General features: G+C 45.7%; 1 protein-coding gene across 10 annotated transcripts in view; it reads right to left on the bottom strand.

Moving 5' to 3' along the window:
• Positions 1 to 15,925, bottom strand: part of PDE4DIP (phosphodiesterase 4D interacting protein) — a 99,333-nt gene extending 83,408 nt beyond the window's left edge. For 9 of the 10 annotated variants that reach the window (XM_066622989.1, XM_066622996.1, XM_066622992.1 and 6 more), the window contains exons 1-2: positions 15,577 to 15,924; positions 160 to 236 (exon numbers count right to left, since the gene is read on the bottom strand). In XM_066622989.1, the coding sequence (XP_066479086.1) occupies positions 160 to 236; positions 15,577 to 15,717 (218 nt within the window). In that variant the 5' untranslated portion in view covers positions 15,718 to 15,924. Of the gene's footprint in view, positions 1 to 159; positions 237 to 15,576 lie in introns of all 10 variants that reach the window. The other variant, XM_066622997.1, reaches the window with a different exon arrangement.
• Between the last annotated feature and the right edge of the window lie 385 nt (positions 15,926 to 16,310).

Consider the following 16,310-nt stretch of genomic DNA (forward strand, 5'->3'; position numbering starts at 1 on the left):
AGCCTTGGACTACACAACAACTAGAATGGTGTAGTAGAGAGGAGCAGGTGTTTCCTCCTACTCTTCTGGGGATAGGGGCAGTAGATTCCTAAATTAGTAACTATGGGTATGTGTGTGAGAGAGCTTGGTTTCTGCAGCTCCGCCTACACTGTCACTTACCCAACTTTATCCAAGCTTTGCTGCTTCTCCTGGAGCTCTTTCTTCAAGCTCTCTACTTCCACCTTCAGCTCAATGTTCTGAAAGGTACAAAGAGGCAGGAATGATAATAAAGTGTTCAGTTGTGAGACTCTTTTTGCCTTTGAAGCTCAAACTTTAAAGCTATTTTTGGCAGGACTGTCTACTTTTGATTTCATAGATTCTGCCGAGATGATGGGTGGGACAGGGCAAGGAATGGAACCGCACAGGGAAGTACGTAGCTGCAAGATCATCCATATAGTGACCACTGCCATACCAGCATATTGTTCTGTCCCCACCCTCCCAGGGGTCAATAAAGCCTGGGGATGGCAGGCAGGAATGACTGCAAATATGCACCCTTTTGTCTCAGCATCTGACTAAGGCTACAATTCTATACACACTTTCCTGGGAGCAAGTCTCATTGAACACAATGGAACTTACTTCTGTGTAGACATGCCTAGGATTGTGCTGTAAGCTCAACACCCTGGAACTTTAGTGTACACTTATAGGGCTGGCTTTAAGCCAATTGGACCAATTGCTCCCAATTAGCCCCCCCATGCCTAAGGGGGCCTTGTGCTAGGTCAGTGATTTTCAACCAGTGTGCTGCCAATGGGAGCAGGTGTGCTGGGAGAGTTTAGCAAAGGGTCGTTTTTATTAGTAGGGGCATTGGGGGATGTAAGCCCTCCACTGGTAGTGCAGCGTGCTTTGTCAACTGTCAAAACAAACAAACAAACAAACCAAAACCAGCTGGTGTGCCTTGACAATTTTAGCATCTTGTCAGTGTGTCATGAGATGAAAAGGTTGAAAATAGCTGTGCTAGGGTAATCTGATCTAAGTAAAAAAAAATAAAATTAATATTTTTACTAAATCGTTCACACTCACTAGAACAAGTGATTTGGTAACTATTTACCTTTCAAAGGTAATCTACACATTTTCTTTGTTACTGGTAAGCTTACATATATGCATATATTAAAATGTGCTTAGATCCATTTGGTCTATTAACCCACATGTGCTTTTTAAGCACATATTTTGACTGCTTTCCATTCTACCATAGATATATGAACTCTATAATAAGTTTTATTTTTATCTCCAAGATACTACACACCTTGCCTGTGAACCTGTGCCTTGCCTGTGCACCAAGCTGAAATGATCCCATTGACTTTCAGTCAAAAGCCACTGGTTTGGCTAAAAAGGTTCAGAGAATCAAACCAGACTTCTGTCTTTCACACACCACTCAAGCGGCTTGTCCAGAAGTTATAAAGGGGGAGCCCTGACCCACCAGAATGATCAAATGTGTCTGTTGTTAAATGCCAAGTGAGGAAGAGATATTTAACAGCTTGCCACCAGTTTTCTGACAAGATCCCTGCTCCCCCCATGTGGCTGCTATTTAAGGGCCAGACTACACATTTATCATAATGTTATCTTTAAGCTGCCACAAGATTCTTTGTTACAGTTTTTGCTACAATCAACATGGCTACTCCTCTGGAAATTGTTATTATGATGAAAGCTTTATTTTTGTTTCAAATAAGTGCAACCTGCAACAGAACGTTGCAGAGAATCTCCAACCTGGAAAAGAGGCATTGTAGTGATTGATGCTCTCATGCCCTGCAGGGGAGGGGAGTTTTAGGGTCCAATCCTATCTAGCACAGGAGCCGCGGCTCCGAATGGCCACTGCTGGATCCTGTGCTAGATCCAATTAGGTTGGAAGTCTTCTGGGGGAAGGGGACTTTTGTCCCCTTACCCCAAGTAACACCCCAATTTGCTCAAAGGGGCTTCTCCAGTTTGTACCAGCTATTTCACTGGCGCAGACGAGAGAAGCCCCATTTTGGGCTTCCAAGCCTGGCATGGGGGATAGGATTCAGAGGAAGAGGCTTCTGCCAGTCCTGCCCCCTCCTTGCAATTATTCAGATCTGTCTCCAACTCTGCCTGAAACATGCAGTCCTCTTGCAAGGGAGAGAGCACAAGAAAGAGAAACCTGAGCCCTGTTAAGATGTTTTATAACTGTGGGCACTGTTTGTGGTTACAGAATGTTTGGGAACATACTGGTAAATTTCTCCCCAGAGCACCCCATTGCCCTGCCCCAGTTATTTATTTATATTATTTATACAGGTATTTATATACCGCCTTCCTTTGGTCGTCAGATTTCTCCTCAGACTTTAATCCAAGGCGGTTTACATAGGCAGGCTGTTCTAAACCCCCGTAGGGATTTTTTTACAATTGAATAGTTCTCGTCTTTCATAGAACTCCTCATTCCAGCTGGATTCCTTCCTGGTCTGGCCTCTCTCTGGCCCTTCGCCTCCCATGCTCCACTTGACAGCAACTCCTCTCTGCCACGGAGGGTCAGCTCATCAGTATATCAGCGTGTCGTCAGTTCTCGGGTACTTCCGATTGTTTTGAACTGGCAGCCTCAGATCTTCAGGCATACAAGGCAGCAGCTCTACCAACTGAGCCAGACCTCCTGTCCAGTTCAGACCACCCCGCTCTCCTTGGGTGCAGCAATTGTCTGAAGAAGCAAACACTGTACTCAGGGAGAGATGCTCTCTGTGATGTCACATGCTATCAAGGGAGGATTTCACCCAGGTGCAGGTTACATAATGTCCAAGTAGAGCAATGGTAGTCTTTATATTAGTGAAGCAGTAGATTCAACATCATATCCAGTTTCTTATCTCTTCCCCTTACCCTCATTCTTTTGTTGAACATCCAGTCTGAAGAACAGTCAAATGTTTGCTCACTACTTGTGGCATGTTTGTTGGTCCTACTAAAGTAACACTCTACTGTACATTCCTAAGGTCAAAGTGGCTACTTTCTACTTTCGTATGGCCTCTGAGGTCCACACAGGTGGCCCCCTATTTTCTCTGGAACATGCTGGGCTCTCTGCCAGGCTGTGACACTTAAGAGTACAGACAGCTGTTCCCGAGCATGTCATCTGTGACCTGACTCCTTTCAGCACTGGCTTCTTTTCATTGGGGAAACCCAGATTTGTTTCTCTTGGTCCCCAAAGACTTCCTTGCAGCTAGACCTTCCAGTCTAGCCAGAGGAGCAGCAGTCACAGCTTTTCCACTTAAAAGAACAACAAGGACTCTCAGCAAAGGTTGACTCAGGCTCACTAGACATTTGACACCAGCTGGACTAGCTATTTCCAGAGAGGCCACATAAGCTAAAAGGGAGAGTTGTAGGCAGAGATAGCCTTCTACCAAAAGCACTACCCTCCTTCCCAACAACCTAGGAATCAAGGCCCTCCCTTTCCTCCTTCAAAAACCAAGTATTTCATTTCCCCCCCCCCCCAAAAAGTACACTAAAAGGTTTTTCTTGCTGGCACTCCTGCACAGCAACCAAACTAAGAATATTGACACTGGCAGCAAAGATCTTGCTTACTGAGTCACTTGGCTCAGATTCTGCCTAAATACACTCAGGGTATATTTGCAGTCTTATAAATACCTGATTCTATTCTCCTTCAGTGAGCAGGTTTTAAGAGTTAAATCTTTTTTCTGTTTCTTTTTTTTTTTTTCTCTCTCCTTTGTACTATCCAGAAATGCATGGGTCTCCTGACATCTAATTACTACTTATTTTCTGGTTTCCCTCTTATGCACATTTTGTGCTGAGGACAATGTTGATATCATCCCATTGACATGTGCAATAAATACAAAGGAAGGAAAGTCACATTTGAAAGGATGCTTTATCTGACATTATCTGTTTAGAGGGACCTAACATTTCTCTGATTTCTGGAATTGATTTACTGCTACTTTGTGAAACCCTGGGTTGCCTGAAAAACTCAAACAAAAAACTATGCTTTAGAACCCATTCCTATCCTCTTTCCCACTGGTACAGCTGTGCTGAAAAGGCACGCAATGTATTCAGGGTGTGTGTGTGTGTGTGTGGATCAAGAGGCTTTGGAGAGGAAAGGGGATTTAAACCTTTGCCCCTCTATAAACCTTCCAATCTGCAATGGGTCTCCTTGGACCTGTGCCAGCTCTTTAACTGGTGCAAGTCAGACGAGAGAAAGGGGTTGTAGAGGCTGCAAAAAAGGAGGCTAGGATCCAGCACATACCATCCCTACTGGATCTACCCCCTCCTGCAGTCCCCTGCCCCCATTTCTGTCTTACCCGAGGTCCAGGCAGATCTGCCAATGGATGGGAAGTGCTGCCATTTCTTGCAGCACTGCTCCCCAAATGGCCAATGATGGAACACTCTGTGCTCCATCCATCAGCAGCCATTTTATGACAGCCTAAAAGAGTTGCACATGATAGCCCAATCCCAGATAGGGTTGAGCTGTCTGTCACCGAGTTGAATTATTCTGATTAAACTGCAATTCACATAACCACCAAACCGCTATGGTGAGGGTGAGAACCGAGTGGATCACCAGTCTTGAGATCAGGATGAAACATTCACACAATTGCTTCACAGCCTATGTGCAACTTGCAATGGAATCTACACTTGCTGTGTCATTGCAAAGTTGCCCAAGGTGGGCTGAGATGCTGGATGGTACATGTGGCAGAAGCAGCTCCATGCTGAGCACATATTGAAATCATCCATCACATGCTGAAACCACCATCAGTTCACAAAACTGATATATGCACTGTGGTAATTTGGTTGGGTAAAATTTACTTAGCATGCAAGTACTACATCAGGATTCCTGCAGTAGTTCCAGCATCAAATCAGGGATAAAGCAATAGCACAGATGCATCCACGGTTCCATACTGACTGCTACAAAAGCTCTGACTTGTTTGCCTCCTTCATGTTCCGTGTACACTGACTTGAAGCCAAGGAACAGCTGTTGTATTATTCAGTGTCCCATGAATAGCATGCCAGGAGCCAGCTGAGCTGCATAACACGTGGCTCCTTGGGATCAAAATGTTCTGACTCCAATTGACCAGTCTGAGGATCACATCAAATGTTTATGGCCGAGAATCTGGACTGCCCACCCACAACTGGCTCACTCCACCACATTCTACTCGCTGGCTAAAAACACAGCAGCTAAAAGCATGAGAGGAGAATCAGGAAGTCTTGGTGTTATATTTCACCTACCCAACCCCAAACAGCTTCCCTCCCATTGTCTCCTCCTGCTGCTGCTGCTACAGCCACCATTTTGCCCGCCAGAGGGAAGAGAGGAAGTACCCTGTGGCTCTGAAGCAACTGCAGGTTATTTTCAGCAACCAGCTGGGGCTTGACATCAACGCTACACACCCCAGGAAAACAGAGCCCCCTTGCAGAAAGGTGCATGCTGATTTGTACAACAGTTGGGGCAAATGTTTCATTTGCTGGATGGGCCTGCTCCCTGCTAACTGCACTATCTCCTATCCTTTGATGTAGCTGCAACCACACTAGTTCAGCTGCTTAGACCAGCAATCTAAACTGAGCTCCACAGCCAACACAAGGCAGAATGTACCTTACAGACCTCCCACCCAGTAACCAGGCTATTTATAACTCCCCTACCTGGGAATAGCAAACCATTGGCTCCTTGACTGTTGGCTGGTAGCTCTGGGACATGTCAGCTGCACTTGCTCGTCACACTTCTGAGGACAGCTGTCAGCGCAGTGGTGACATGTCTCTGGCAGTGCATGGATTGTAAGCTCCTTCGATGCAAGTGCTTATTACGGGCATATAATGTTGCCTCATACAAGGCAGACCACTTATCCACATAGCTAAGTATTGTCAACTGTAGCTGGTACAGAATCTCCAGAGTCTTGAGTGAATCTTTTCCAGCCATGCACTCATTCAAAATGAAAAAGTTGAGGACTTTACCAGAGAACTTCTGAAGTCAAGGCATATTTTCTACTACCAAGCAATGACCCTCTCCTTTTCCCCTACTGTATGTACAGGGCTATGTGTACATGGGTTGGATGCAGACCCACAAGTATGCCACAAAACACCACAGTACGATGTATGTGTAACTCTATGGGTAATGTCAGAGTTGTTATGTGTGTGTTTTTTTTTATTTTATTTTTAACAAGCAACACTTCGTGTTCATACACATTTGCCTGTACAAATGCAATTGTATGCCTGGGAGCCTAAGGATGACTGAACAAAATCACTTAATACTGATGCATAACCAGGTAGTTAGTGTGGGCATTTTCTACCATGTCAAGTGCTTACCTTCCCCACTGTACACACTCTTCATTTACTGCTCTCTCCCTTCCATTTACCACCCTCACCACATCCTCCCCCTGCCCCACCCAGCAGAATTGAATTGGTAATCTCTCCCCCTTGTTTGATCTTCATAACAGTTCCTTCTCTCTCTCTCTCTCTCTGCTACAAGTATGTCTTTCACCTGCAACCATTTAAAGTTTTGTAATTGATCTCCTAAGTCAGTGGTTCTTAAACAGGTGGGTTGCAACCCACCAATCTCTGGACCTTAAAGTGCAGGGGTAGGGGGTAGGCAGCAATACCACAATTTCCTGGATTATGCCACTGCTAGGGCTGATGGGGGGGGGTTCACTTAACAATCCCTATGCCAGCCTTTGGGGGGGTGCAGGGAGCCCCGCGGAGTCCTCTATAGGGCTCCCCAAGCCTTTATAGCAGTAAAAACAACACAATTGGCAACCACTTCCAGTTTTACAATAGAAAACCAGAAGTAGTTTCCGATTGCTTTTTTGAAAGACTGCTTCTGAGACTTGGGGAGCCATGCTGAGGGCTCCATGGGGCTCCCTGCTCCCCCTTCCCCCCAAGGCCAGCACAGGGATTGGTAAGTGAACGCCCTTCAACTCCAGCAGCAACATGATCCAGGGAATTGGCACTGCCTTCCCCCCACCCCACAAAGACCTACCAAGGTTCTGAAGCTCCCTGGGAGTTTGAAAACTGCTGTCCAAAGCAAAGTAACCAAAAGTAAATGTGCCTGTTCCTTGTTTGCCTATTTTCCTTAATTAACTCTATCTTCTTTTGAAAAGGTCAATCTGGTGGTTACTGGTAGCCTAATTTTGAGGCACTTTGAGGTTGTTGCGCCATTCACCTATGTCAGTGGTTCTCAAACTAGTGGGTTATGACCCACCAGCTCATGTAAAGCTTTCCCCATCCCTTTAAGGGGTGGGAGAAGGGGGAGGCAGCGATGCAATCCCCAGGATCGCATCACTATGGGGGGGGATGCTATTACTTACTGTGGGCTTCTGCAAGCAGCAGGAAGTTTGGGGAGCCCCATGTAGACCTGAACAGAGTGTCCCAAGTATTAGAATGTTGAGAAATAGTGTACTCAAACCACTTCCGGTTTGCAGGAGATGGTTTGCGCTGTTTCTCAAAATTCTCACACTTGGGGAGCCCTGCGAAGGGCTGCATGGGGCTCTCCACACCTCCTGCTGCTTGCAGAAGCCCATAGTAAATAAAAGTACCCCCCACTCGTGCCCCCCCCACAAAACACGATCCTGGGGATCATGTCACTGCCCTCGCCTCTCCCCAGCAAAGACTTACTTAGGGAGTAATGCTCCCTAAACATTTGAGATCCACTGATCTATATCAATAATCCTAAAACAGTCAGACACTGCTGAATCTGACCTCTCACTCTTAAAAGTGTTGCTAATTCCCAAAGTCTGGTTCAGTGTGAGTTATTGTGTGTGTATGACATGAGTAGAAACAACATCTTCATCCACTACACCCACCAAAACGTTTGATCCTGCTTGACATATTAACTTCCATTATTTACCAATAATGTGTATAGTAGAGATTTTTTTTCCATTGCTCTTTAATTTGCATAGTTCACCCTTGTTTTGGGATCCATATCTGTTCTGGACAATATGCCCTTTTCTGGTTGGGGGTTAACAATATATTTTCAAATAATATTAAGATTCTTAAAATATTCAATACATTTGCCACACTCTGCAGATTACTTCTAATCTGTAAGTATTGGTAGAAGGGAGCATTCATAGTTTATTGCCTTAGTTGCCAAATATATATTGTATCACCCTTTAAAGAAAGTCCTTAAACAGAGAGAACCCTCCTTCCCCCCCCACCCCAAATTGTTCTGAATCAATCAGTGGTGTTAAAGGAGGTGCTCTTAGTGCTGGATCTAAGTTCAGCTTGTCTCATCTTGTCATATTGCTCTGGTAGAAAAAATTCACCTGATTCAAGTCATCTATGCTTTGGAAGCAACAGCATTCCATAAGTGGAAAGTCTAATCCTATGCCCTCAGTCTCTACATGAGCCAGCATCCTAGCTTGTCCTTTTATTCACCACTGGCTCATTACAATCCAAATAGCAATTTGATAATAGTACTAAATATTCGGACTGCCTATCCACCCTCTGTAATATAATGTCACATGTATTTAAAGGCAGCCCTTGGTGATTTATAGTTAGAAATAAAGCTATTAGCATTACTAGATTGTTTTCATCTTTGCTACAGAGATTTTTACTGGTAAAGTCAAAGAACTTTGGTATCACCTTCGTTTTGATTGTGGCAACTCGTCCCACTCACAGCAGTTGCCCCCAAGTCCATCTCTTCATTTCCCTAGAGGTCCTGTCTATGAATGGGCCTATGTTAAGGGCAACCAATTCACACACATCTCTAGGCAGTCTCACTACTGCTTATCTGATAGCTCTATCCTTCAATTTTGCTTCCTTTTAATCCTTTATTACTTGCATCTGCAGTTGATATTGATATGCTGACATGCTGTTTTAAGCTACTGAGTTGTGATTTATTCTAAGCTTCTGCTTAGTATAGTGCAGGGGTGTCCAAACCCTGGCCTTCGAGCCACTTGCAACCCTCAAGGACTCCCAATCCAGCCCTCAGGGAACCCCCAGTCTCCAATGAGCCTCTGGCCCTCTGGAGACTTGCTGGAGCCCCTGCTGATCTGATGCAACTGCTCTCAGCATGAGGGTGACTGTTCGACCTATCACATGAGCTGTGGGATGAGAGCTCCCTCCACTGCTTGCTGTTTCACATCTGTGATGCAGCAGTGGCAGCAAAGGAAAAGCTGGCCTTTCTTTGTGCAAGGCCTTTTATAGGCCTTGGGCTATTGGAAGACCTTCATTCATTCACATAAGTTCCATCTCTAAAATATTAATTTATATAAATTTATTCAAATTTGAAAAGTAAATTAAGTCTTTTTTTCTTGGCCCCTGACAGATGATGTGGCCCTCCTACCAAAAAGTTTGGACACCCCTGGTATAGAGTATAGTTTGTTTTAACGTTGATTACAGTTACTTTTTTTATTAATTATGCTGTTAGCTGTTCTGGGCTATACAATCTAAAAATAAAATGAAAATAAAATAAGAGGGAACTCTAGGTATTCACATATGTCTTTTGTTTATCTTCTCCATAGTTCTAAAGTAGCTATTTCAACCTTTTTCATCTCATGGCACACTGACAAGGCACTAAAATAGTCAAGGCACACCATCAGCTTTTTGACAATTGACTAGGCACATCAAGCTGCCAGTGAGGGGCTCACATCCCCCATTGGCCCTACTAATTAATGACATTCCCCTAAATTCCTATGGCACACCTGTGAACCACTCATGGCACACCAATGTGCCACAGCCCAGTGGTTGAAAATGGCTGCTTTAGAGTCAATCAGAGGCTGTTGGCTGGCAAGTAGTCTGGGTGACTGGAAGCCACAGTCTTTATGGGTTCCCTGGCAACTGCTTTGTGCTTGTCCCAGGCAGGGCTGGTCTCAGGACTCACAGAGCCCAATGTGGGGTGTTCTTGCAGGGCTGCCCACTCACCAGGCAGCTGCAGCAACTGCAGCCGTGGTGAGCCAGACACTTACATTGCTGCATGCAAAGCATGGCACCCAGAAGTAGTTGACAGTGACTTAATGTCACTACCAACTACTTCTGGGAGCCCATTTAAAGCCAAACAGTCCCAGGGGAAGCAAGCATGCCCGCATTCCACTCACTCTCCTGCCCTCCCAGGCTGCCAGATGCTGGCTGCGGCAGTGTGAGATCCACCCTCTGACCCAGTATGGGGCCCCCCAGAGAGCGGGGCCGAAAGTCACAACATAGGCTGTATTGCCCTAAGGCCAACCCTTGTCTCAGGGCTGCCCCATCCATGAGGTTAATTGAAATGATTGCCTCAGGTAGCAAACTGGTAAGAGGTACGCACTTCCATCCACCCACCTGCCTCTACTTCCTCCCACTCCCTTGACTGGAAAAGGAAGAGGGGAACAAAACAGAAGTGTGGAAGCAGGAACAACTGGCTAGAATGTTGGAAGTAGCAGAGACTGTCACATCACCAGAGGGAGGGCAGCACTTAGCATGCTGCCTGGGCATCAGGAGGTCTTGGGCCAGCTCTGGCTCAGCCAAAAGTTTGCTGCACCATATCTTTCTTCTGGATCTCGGAAGCTAAGTAGGGTCAGGCCTGGTTAGTACTTGGATGGGAGAACCACCTGGGAATACCGGGTGCTGTAGTCTTTCGAGACTGAAGGTTGCCAACCATCTTTCCTCTGTGACTTTCATTCCATGGAGAAGAGATGGCTCAGGTGATAAGGAGGCTTCAAATGCCTACTTCAGACAGAGCAGAGAAAGGTGGGGTACTTGCTGCTACTGCTGCTTCCCAGGTCCTGTCATGAAAGCTCCATATTTTATATGCAGCATGGAGTGGTACTTTTTAAAAAACAAAACCAAACAGAGAAATGGATGAGATGGAGGGATTCAAAGAGTGTTGTGATCCTAAGGCCAGACTGTAAAGAAGGGCCTGAATGGAAGAAGAAATTGACTAGTCTCCAAGCCAAGGACGGAAAAGCCCCAGGCACTCTTATCCCTGGCACTCCTTTAGCTGCGGTGTGAGAGTTCAGACTACAAGAAGCTTCCTTGGGCAGTCCATTTCTGAAGTTGCTCATCCTTGACAGCCAATTGCTAGAGTGTTGAGTGTGCATGAGATACACAGAGGTTCTTTAATCTCTTCCATTTACATGTTTGCAGTTCTCATTTTATTTGCTCGTACACTGCTTTGTGAAAATGTGATATTAAATTTAAGTCGATAATATTAAATAAATCAGAAATAAACAGGTATTATACACTTCATTATACTGAGGTGTCCAAAATTCTTCCTGATAAAGAGGTAAATGCACACTTGACTATGAAGTTCACAAGGTGACATTGGGCCACTAACTCTCTCTCTCAACCTAGCCTACCTCATAAGATTGCTGTGCAGATCTTTTTCTGAGCAACTTGGAGGAAAGATAAACATGTGTTACATAAGTACAGTACTAACTAATGTGTCATCAGCAACAGTGACTGTGGTTAGGCAAGTGCCATTCGCACTTGGTGGCTGTGGCATAAGTAATTCAATACTTCTCCCCGACACCCATCTCATTTTAGAGCTTTTCATATACAGCAGGGGTGCCCAAACCCCGGCCCTGGGGCCACTTGTGGCCCTCAAGGCCTCTCAATGCGGCCCTCAGGGAGCCCCCAGTCTCCAATGAGCCTCTGGTCCTCCGGAGATTTGTTGGAGTCCACACTGGCCCGACGCAACTGCTCTCAGCGTGAGGGCAACTGTTTGACATCTTGCATGAGCTGTGGGATGAGGGCTCCCTCCACTGCTTGCTATTTTACATCTGTGATGCAGCAGTGGCAGTGAAGGAAAGGCCAGCCTTGCTTTGTACAAGGCCTTTTATAGACCTTGATCTATTGTAAGACCTTCATTCATTCATATAAGTTCATCTTTAATATATTCATTTATGTAAATTTATTCAAATTTTAAATGTAAATTCTCCCCCCCCCGGCCCCCAACACAGTGCCAGAGAGATTATGTGGCCCTCCTTCCAAAAACTTTGGACACCCCTGGTATACAGTAACATTTCTTTAATTTTTCTAAGTAAAAAGAACTGATAACTGAACACTAGCAGTTATCCTCCCTCTTCCCTTGCCTTGCTCTCTCCCTCCCCCAGTACACCCAGAAATGTTTTGCTGTTTATCAACCTTTTTCTTTCTTGTCTATATTAGTTCTTCAGAGGCTTTGCCCTCCATTGCTCCACCACAAGAATGCACATCTGACTTTGAATAAAATTTGTAGAAAGGTGAGCACTCCTGACAGCAAGGCTTACGTTTATCCTTGGGGGATGGGATATTGCACCACTGGAGCCAAGTCTTCTCTAGCATTAAGATAACACTGAAAAATGAAATCTTGATCAGGACTTTAAATATAGTTCTGTTTTCACTCCTAGTGATATAGGATTCTACATCATCTCCCACTGCAGGTTTCAGCCAGGTACAGATCTGGCTTCAAACCTTCTCTGGGCCCCTCTTCAAACTTGAAATGCACCACCGGACAGGGTCCTCTGCCTTCCATCTTTATTCTGTTAAAAATTTTCCCCATCTGTTTACTTCCAAACTTATGGGGGGGATGAAAATAGGAACACTTATGTTGAGCTTATAAGGGACTCATAGTATGGGTAGTGAGCAATGCAAATGACACTCAGGGCCCAGGTCCTACCCAGCTTTCCAGCTCCGATGCAGCTGTGCCACCTGCATCCTATATTGGGGGGGGGGCTGTCACAGAGGTCTCCTCAACGTAAGGGAATGTTTGTTCCCTTACCTCAGGGTTGCATTGTGGCTGCATCGGTGCTGGAAAGTTGGATAGGATTGGGCCCTAAGAGTCTCTTGAAATGCTTAGCCAAGATTAAAAAAAACAACAAAAAACATGGCTTTTCCACCTGTAAGGAACACATTCTCTACTTGAGGCATTTGGTGGGCCGCTGTGAGATACAGGAAGCTGAACTAGATGGGCCTATGGCCTGATTCAGTGGGGCCGCTCTGCTGTTCTTACTTCTTCTGAGGAACCTAGATACCAAACAGAAGACACCAGGGCAAGTTCCAGGCATGTTTGCTTTATACAGAGCACGAGCAAGACTTGTTTGGCTTCACAACCATCTTGAGTGAACTGAGAGTGCATCGTAGAAAATCCATAACAGTGTAATCCTTTGCATGCTTTCTCAGAAGTGCCACTATACTCAGGTGCTATGTTATGCACCTAACAGTGCAATGTTATGCATGCCTAGCCACATTATATTCAATGGGGCTTACTCACAGGAAAGTGTGCATAGGACTCCAGTGTTAGAGCCCAATCCTGAGCTCTGCACTCAGGCATGTTTGCAGGGCTTAGCATTGGCCCAGTACTGGAGCTAGCCCAGCACAAGCTGGGCCAGCAGCAGTTGCCCAGACCACCTAGTGGTGGAGAGGTGTGTGTGTGTGGGGGGGGGAAGATGAGGAGGAGGCATAGTGGTGGAGGGAGCAGGGAGAGAGGGGAGTGGGACTGGTGGACCTCGGCCCCATTGAGGGGCTACTTTCCTTAAATGGGGGAAGGGAACAAAAGTCCCCTTCTCCTGAGGAGGCGGTGGGAGCTGCCTGGGGCATGTTGGATGCTGCAGCCATCATTTTGGTGCTGTGGCAGCCTCGCACTCCAGGCAGCTCAGGATTGGGCTGTAAGACTCCTGCAGTTACACATTGCAGGGGAAGATCAGCAGCAATGGCCAGGTTATATAGGTTTACCAATGGGAGCATGCAGTAAAACAGTCTTGCTACAGCAGCTGCAAGTCCTTCCCATCTCCAAAGGGTCTGTCTTGCCAGCTACTTGACAAAACTCAAACTTTCCTCTCCTCTGGGAACACTATGTTTCCTACAGTGACTGCACAAGCAGAGGAGAAGTATTTATTAGCTAAGCTTTGACAGAAAGTAATTTTGCATATCCAAAGAAAATGCTCATGACAATGTTATCTTCAAAACATGGATTTCAATTGCCATTTTGTCCTCTCCCAAATTGGGAACAGATCAGTGGCACTGCCAGAGAGACCCATGAGGCTCTGCAGTGTGCCAACATGTTCATGGGTGACTTAAGCACTTGTTCCCAAAGGCTCTGCGTCAATGCATTGACTATATCATCAGCATCTGGACCCACAGGGAGGAGGCCCTTGAGAAATTCCATTTGGGTTTCAACAACTTTCCATAGGACCACCATCAACCCCAGCCTGGACCAGAGTGTTCAGAAAGTTCACTTTCTGGACCCTAGGGGCTGAACATACAAGCACCAGTTTAACCAGGAAATCCAATGACTGCTGCTCACGTCTAGCTTCCTTCTAGAACACATCTCAAGATCCACTGCCCAGCTCTCCAACACATTTGTTTCAGTTTGTCAGACTGGGGCTCGCCACTCTAACACTACAGTACCCAGCCAACAACATGGGGAAAACCAATTGATGAGATCAGACTGATGCCCAGGAATAATTACTGCAGGACAGACCCGAAAGAGAAAATGACAGAACATAAGCTGTTATCACCTACAGTCCCCAGCTAAATCCACTCCAACATATCATTAACATCCTACAGCCCATTCTGGACAATGACATTTCTCTCTCATGGATCTCGAGTAGTAGGCCTGCTTACAGTCTCTCTTCGCTACTACCTAAAACCGGTATTAATCTATAACAGGTCACTTGACAGAGACAGAACAGTAGGAACCACCAGTCCTTGCAACAAACCTATGTCAACTCTGTCTCTATATCCCGCAGGCACAGGTGAAGCCCAAACTCAAGTGCTGCTTGAGACAGAGTGCAAATGCTGCCAGCACCCCCTGTCTCAGATAGGGGAGTAGGAGAAGAAAGTGGGGGGGAAGAGGAAGAGGGATCCCTCTTCCCAACCTTCAAAGAAAGACTCTAGCATGAGACCGCTGAATCAGAATTTCAGATCAGCAGTCTCAGATTCATTGGCCATTTGGCTTGACCTTTACAGTTTGTTGCTCTGTTTACCCATGTATATACGGAAAATTCTTCATGCATCTGATGAAATGGGCCCTAATCCATGAAAGTTTATAATTCATTTGTTAGTCTTTAAGCTGCTACAAGCCTCTTTGTTGTTTTTGTACATCCAGGGAATGTATACCAGTGGAATTTTATTTTTTGTCACAAAACATTTCATTCCCTAATCACTAAAAATTTTTAGAAATCGAAGTAGAATATACATTAACTAAATAAACTAAATAGAAGACTGTGCTACTCAGATGCAGTTTGCTGTGGCACTACAGCCTGTTCAGTGTGAGAAAATGGGTACTCTACCTATTCAATAGCTCCAGCTGGAGGATGCATGCCTTCAGACAGACTTATGACGCAGGGGGAAAAAACCACATATGTCTGACTCTCCTGGTGCTTCATGTCCCCCCAAGAGGTTCCCACACAACCTGAGGGACTTATGCTCCCTACTTTTAGAACTCTGCTCCTGGTGAATGAAGCTATCACCAGTGGACCAGAATTTGCTGCAAATGCGATGACATACTGAAGAATATGTTTACCGTGGCCTGACTTATGATGGAAAGCCAATGACAGACTTGCCAAACTGAGCAGTGACCCAATGTGCTGACATATTGCAAACTGCTATGAGTGACTTTTGTTCATTCTGAGAACTATGACAATTACTTTAAGAAGACTGAACTAGTTTAAAAATGGAAAAACAGCCTTCAGGACCATTCCACCCCCCTTCTGACGAACTCACCCGTTTGTGGACATCCTCCTTGCTGGTCTCATGCTTCTGTTGTATTCGCTCCTCCAAGAAGTAGATGCGGAGCTTGAGGCTGAAGTTCTCCTTCTTCAAGTCATTGAGGTGCTGGGACAGAGTACGGTATCCATTAGACATGGTTGGGGATCCATGGGGCGGGAATCTCCACACACCCCTTTCACTGCAGTAACATTGTGAAGCCGAGAAGGAGAGGGGAAGCCCAATGAAATGGCTATAGTGACATGGCCTGGAGGCCTATGGAGACATGGGGATGAGCTCAAGGTTCTGGGCGTCAGCTACCCTGTGGCTCTGTGGTCGCTGCTCGACTCAGGAGCACAGCATGGCTCATTTTCTTTTTTTACCTCCAAGAGGTATTTGAGGAATCTTTGGCAGAGGCTCATCCTGCATGAACACACACACACACACATGGTGTAATCTGAGATGGGTTGAGGAGAGTTCTGTAGTTCCAGTGTCACCTCACAGCCGTCCCTGACCAACTGTAGGAGATTAACAGCTCGGAGGAAAACAGGGTGAGTTTGGCAGGCAATCGCACTGAAGAGGGATCTAGGAAGATTGCACTGAGTTGGAAATATGATCAAGGCAAAAAACGACAGGGGAAGGGGGAGAATTCCCCAAATTTCCATGAGGAGTGGTTTCACCACATAATGCTACAACAAAGGGAAAAAAGTGATATCCTTGCTTCTCTTCCCTCCATGGGCCTATCAAGCCTT

Source organism: Tiliqua scincoides, chromosome 4, assembly GCF_035046505.1.
Source record: "Tiliqua scincoides isolate rTilSci1 chromosome 4, rTilSci1.hap2, whole genome shotgun sequence".
Taxonomy (NCBI): domain Eukaryota; kingdom Metazoa; phylum Chordata; class Lepidosauria; order Squamata; family Scincidae; genus Tiliqua; species Tiliqua scincoides.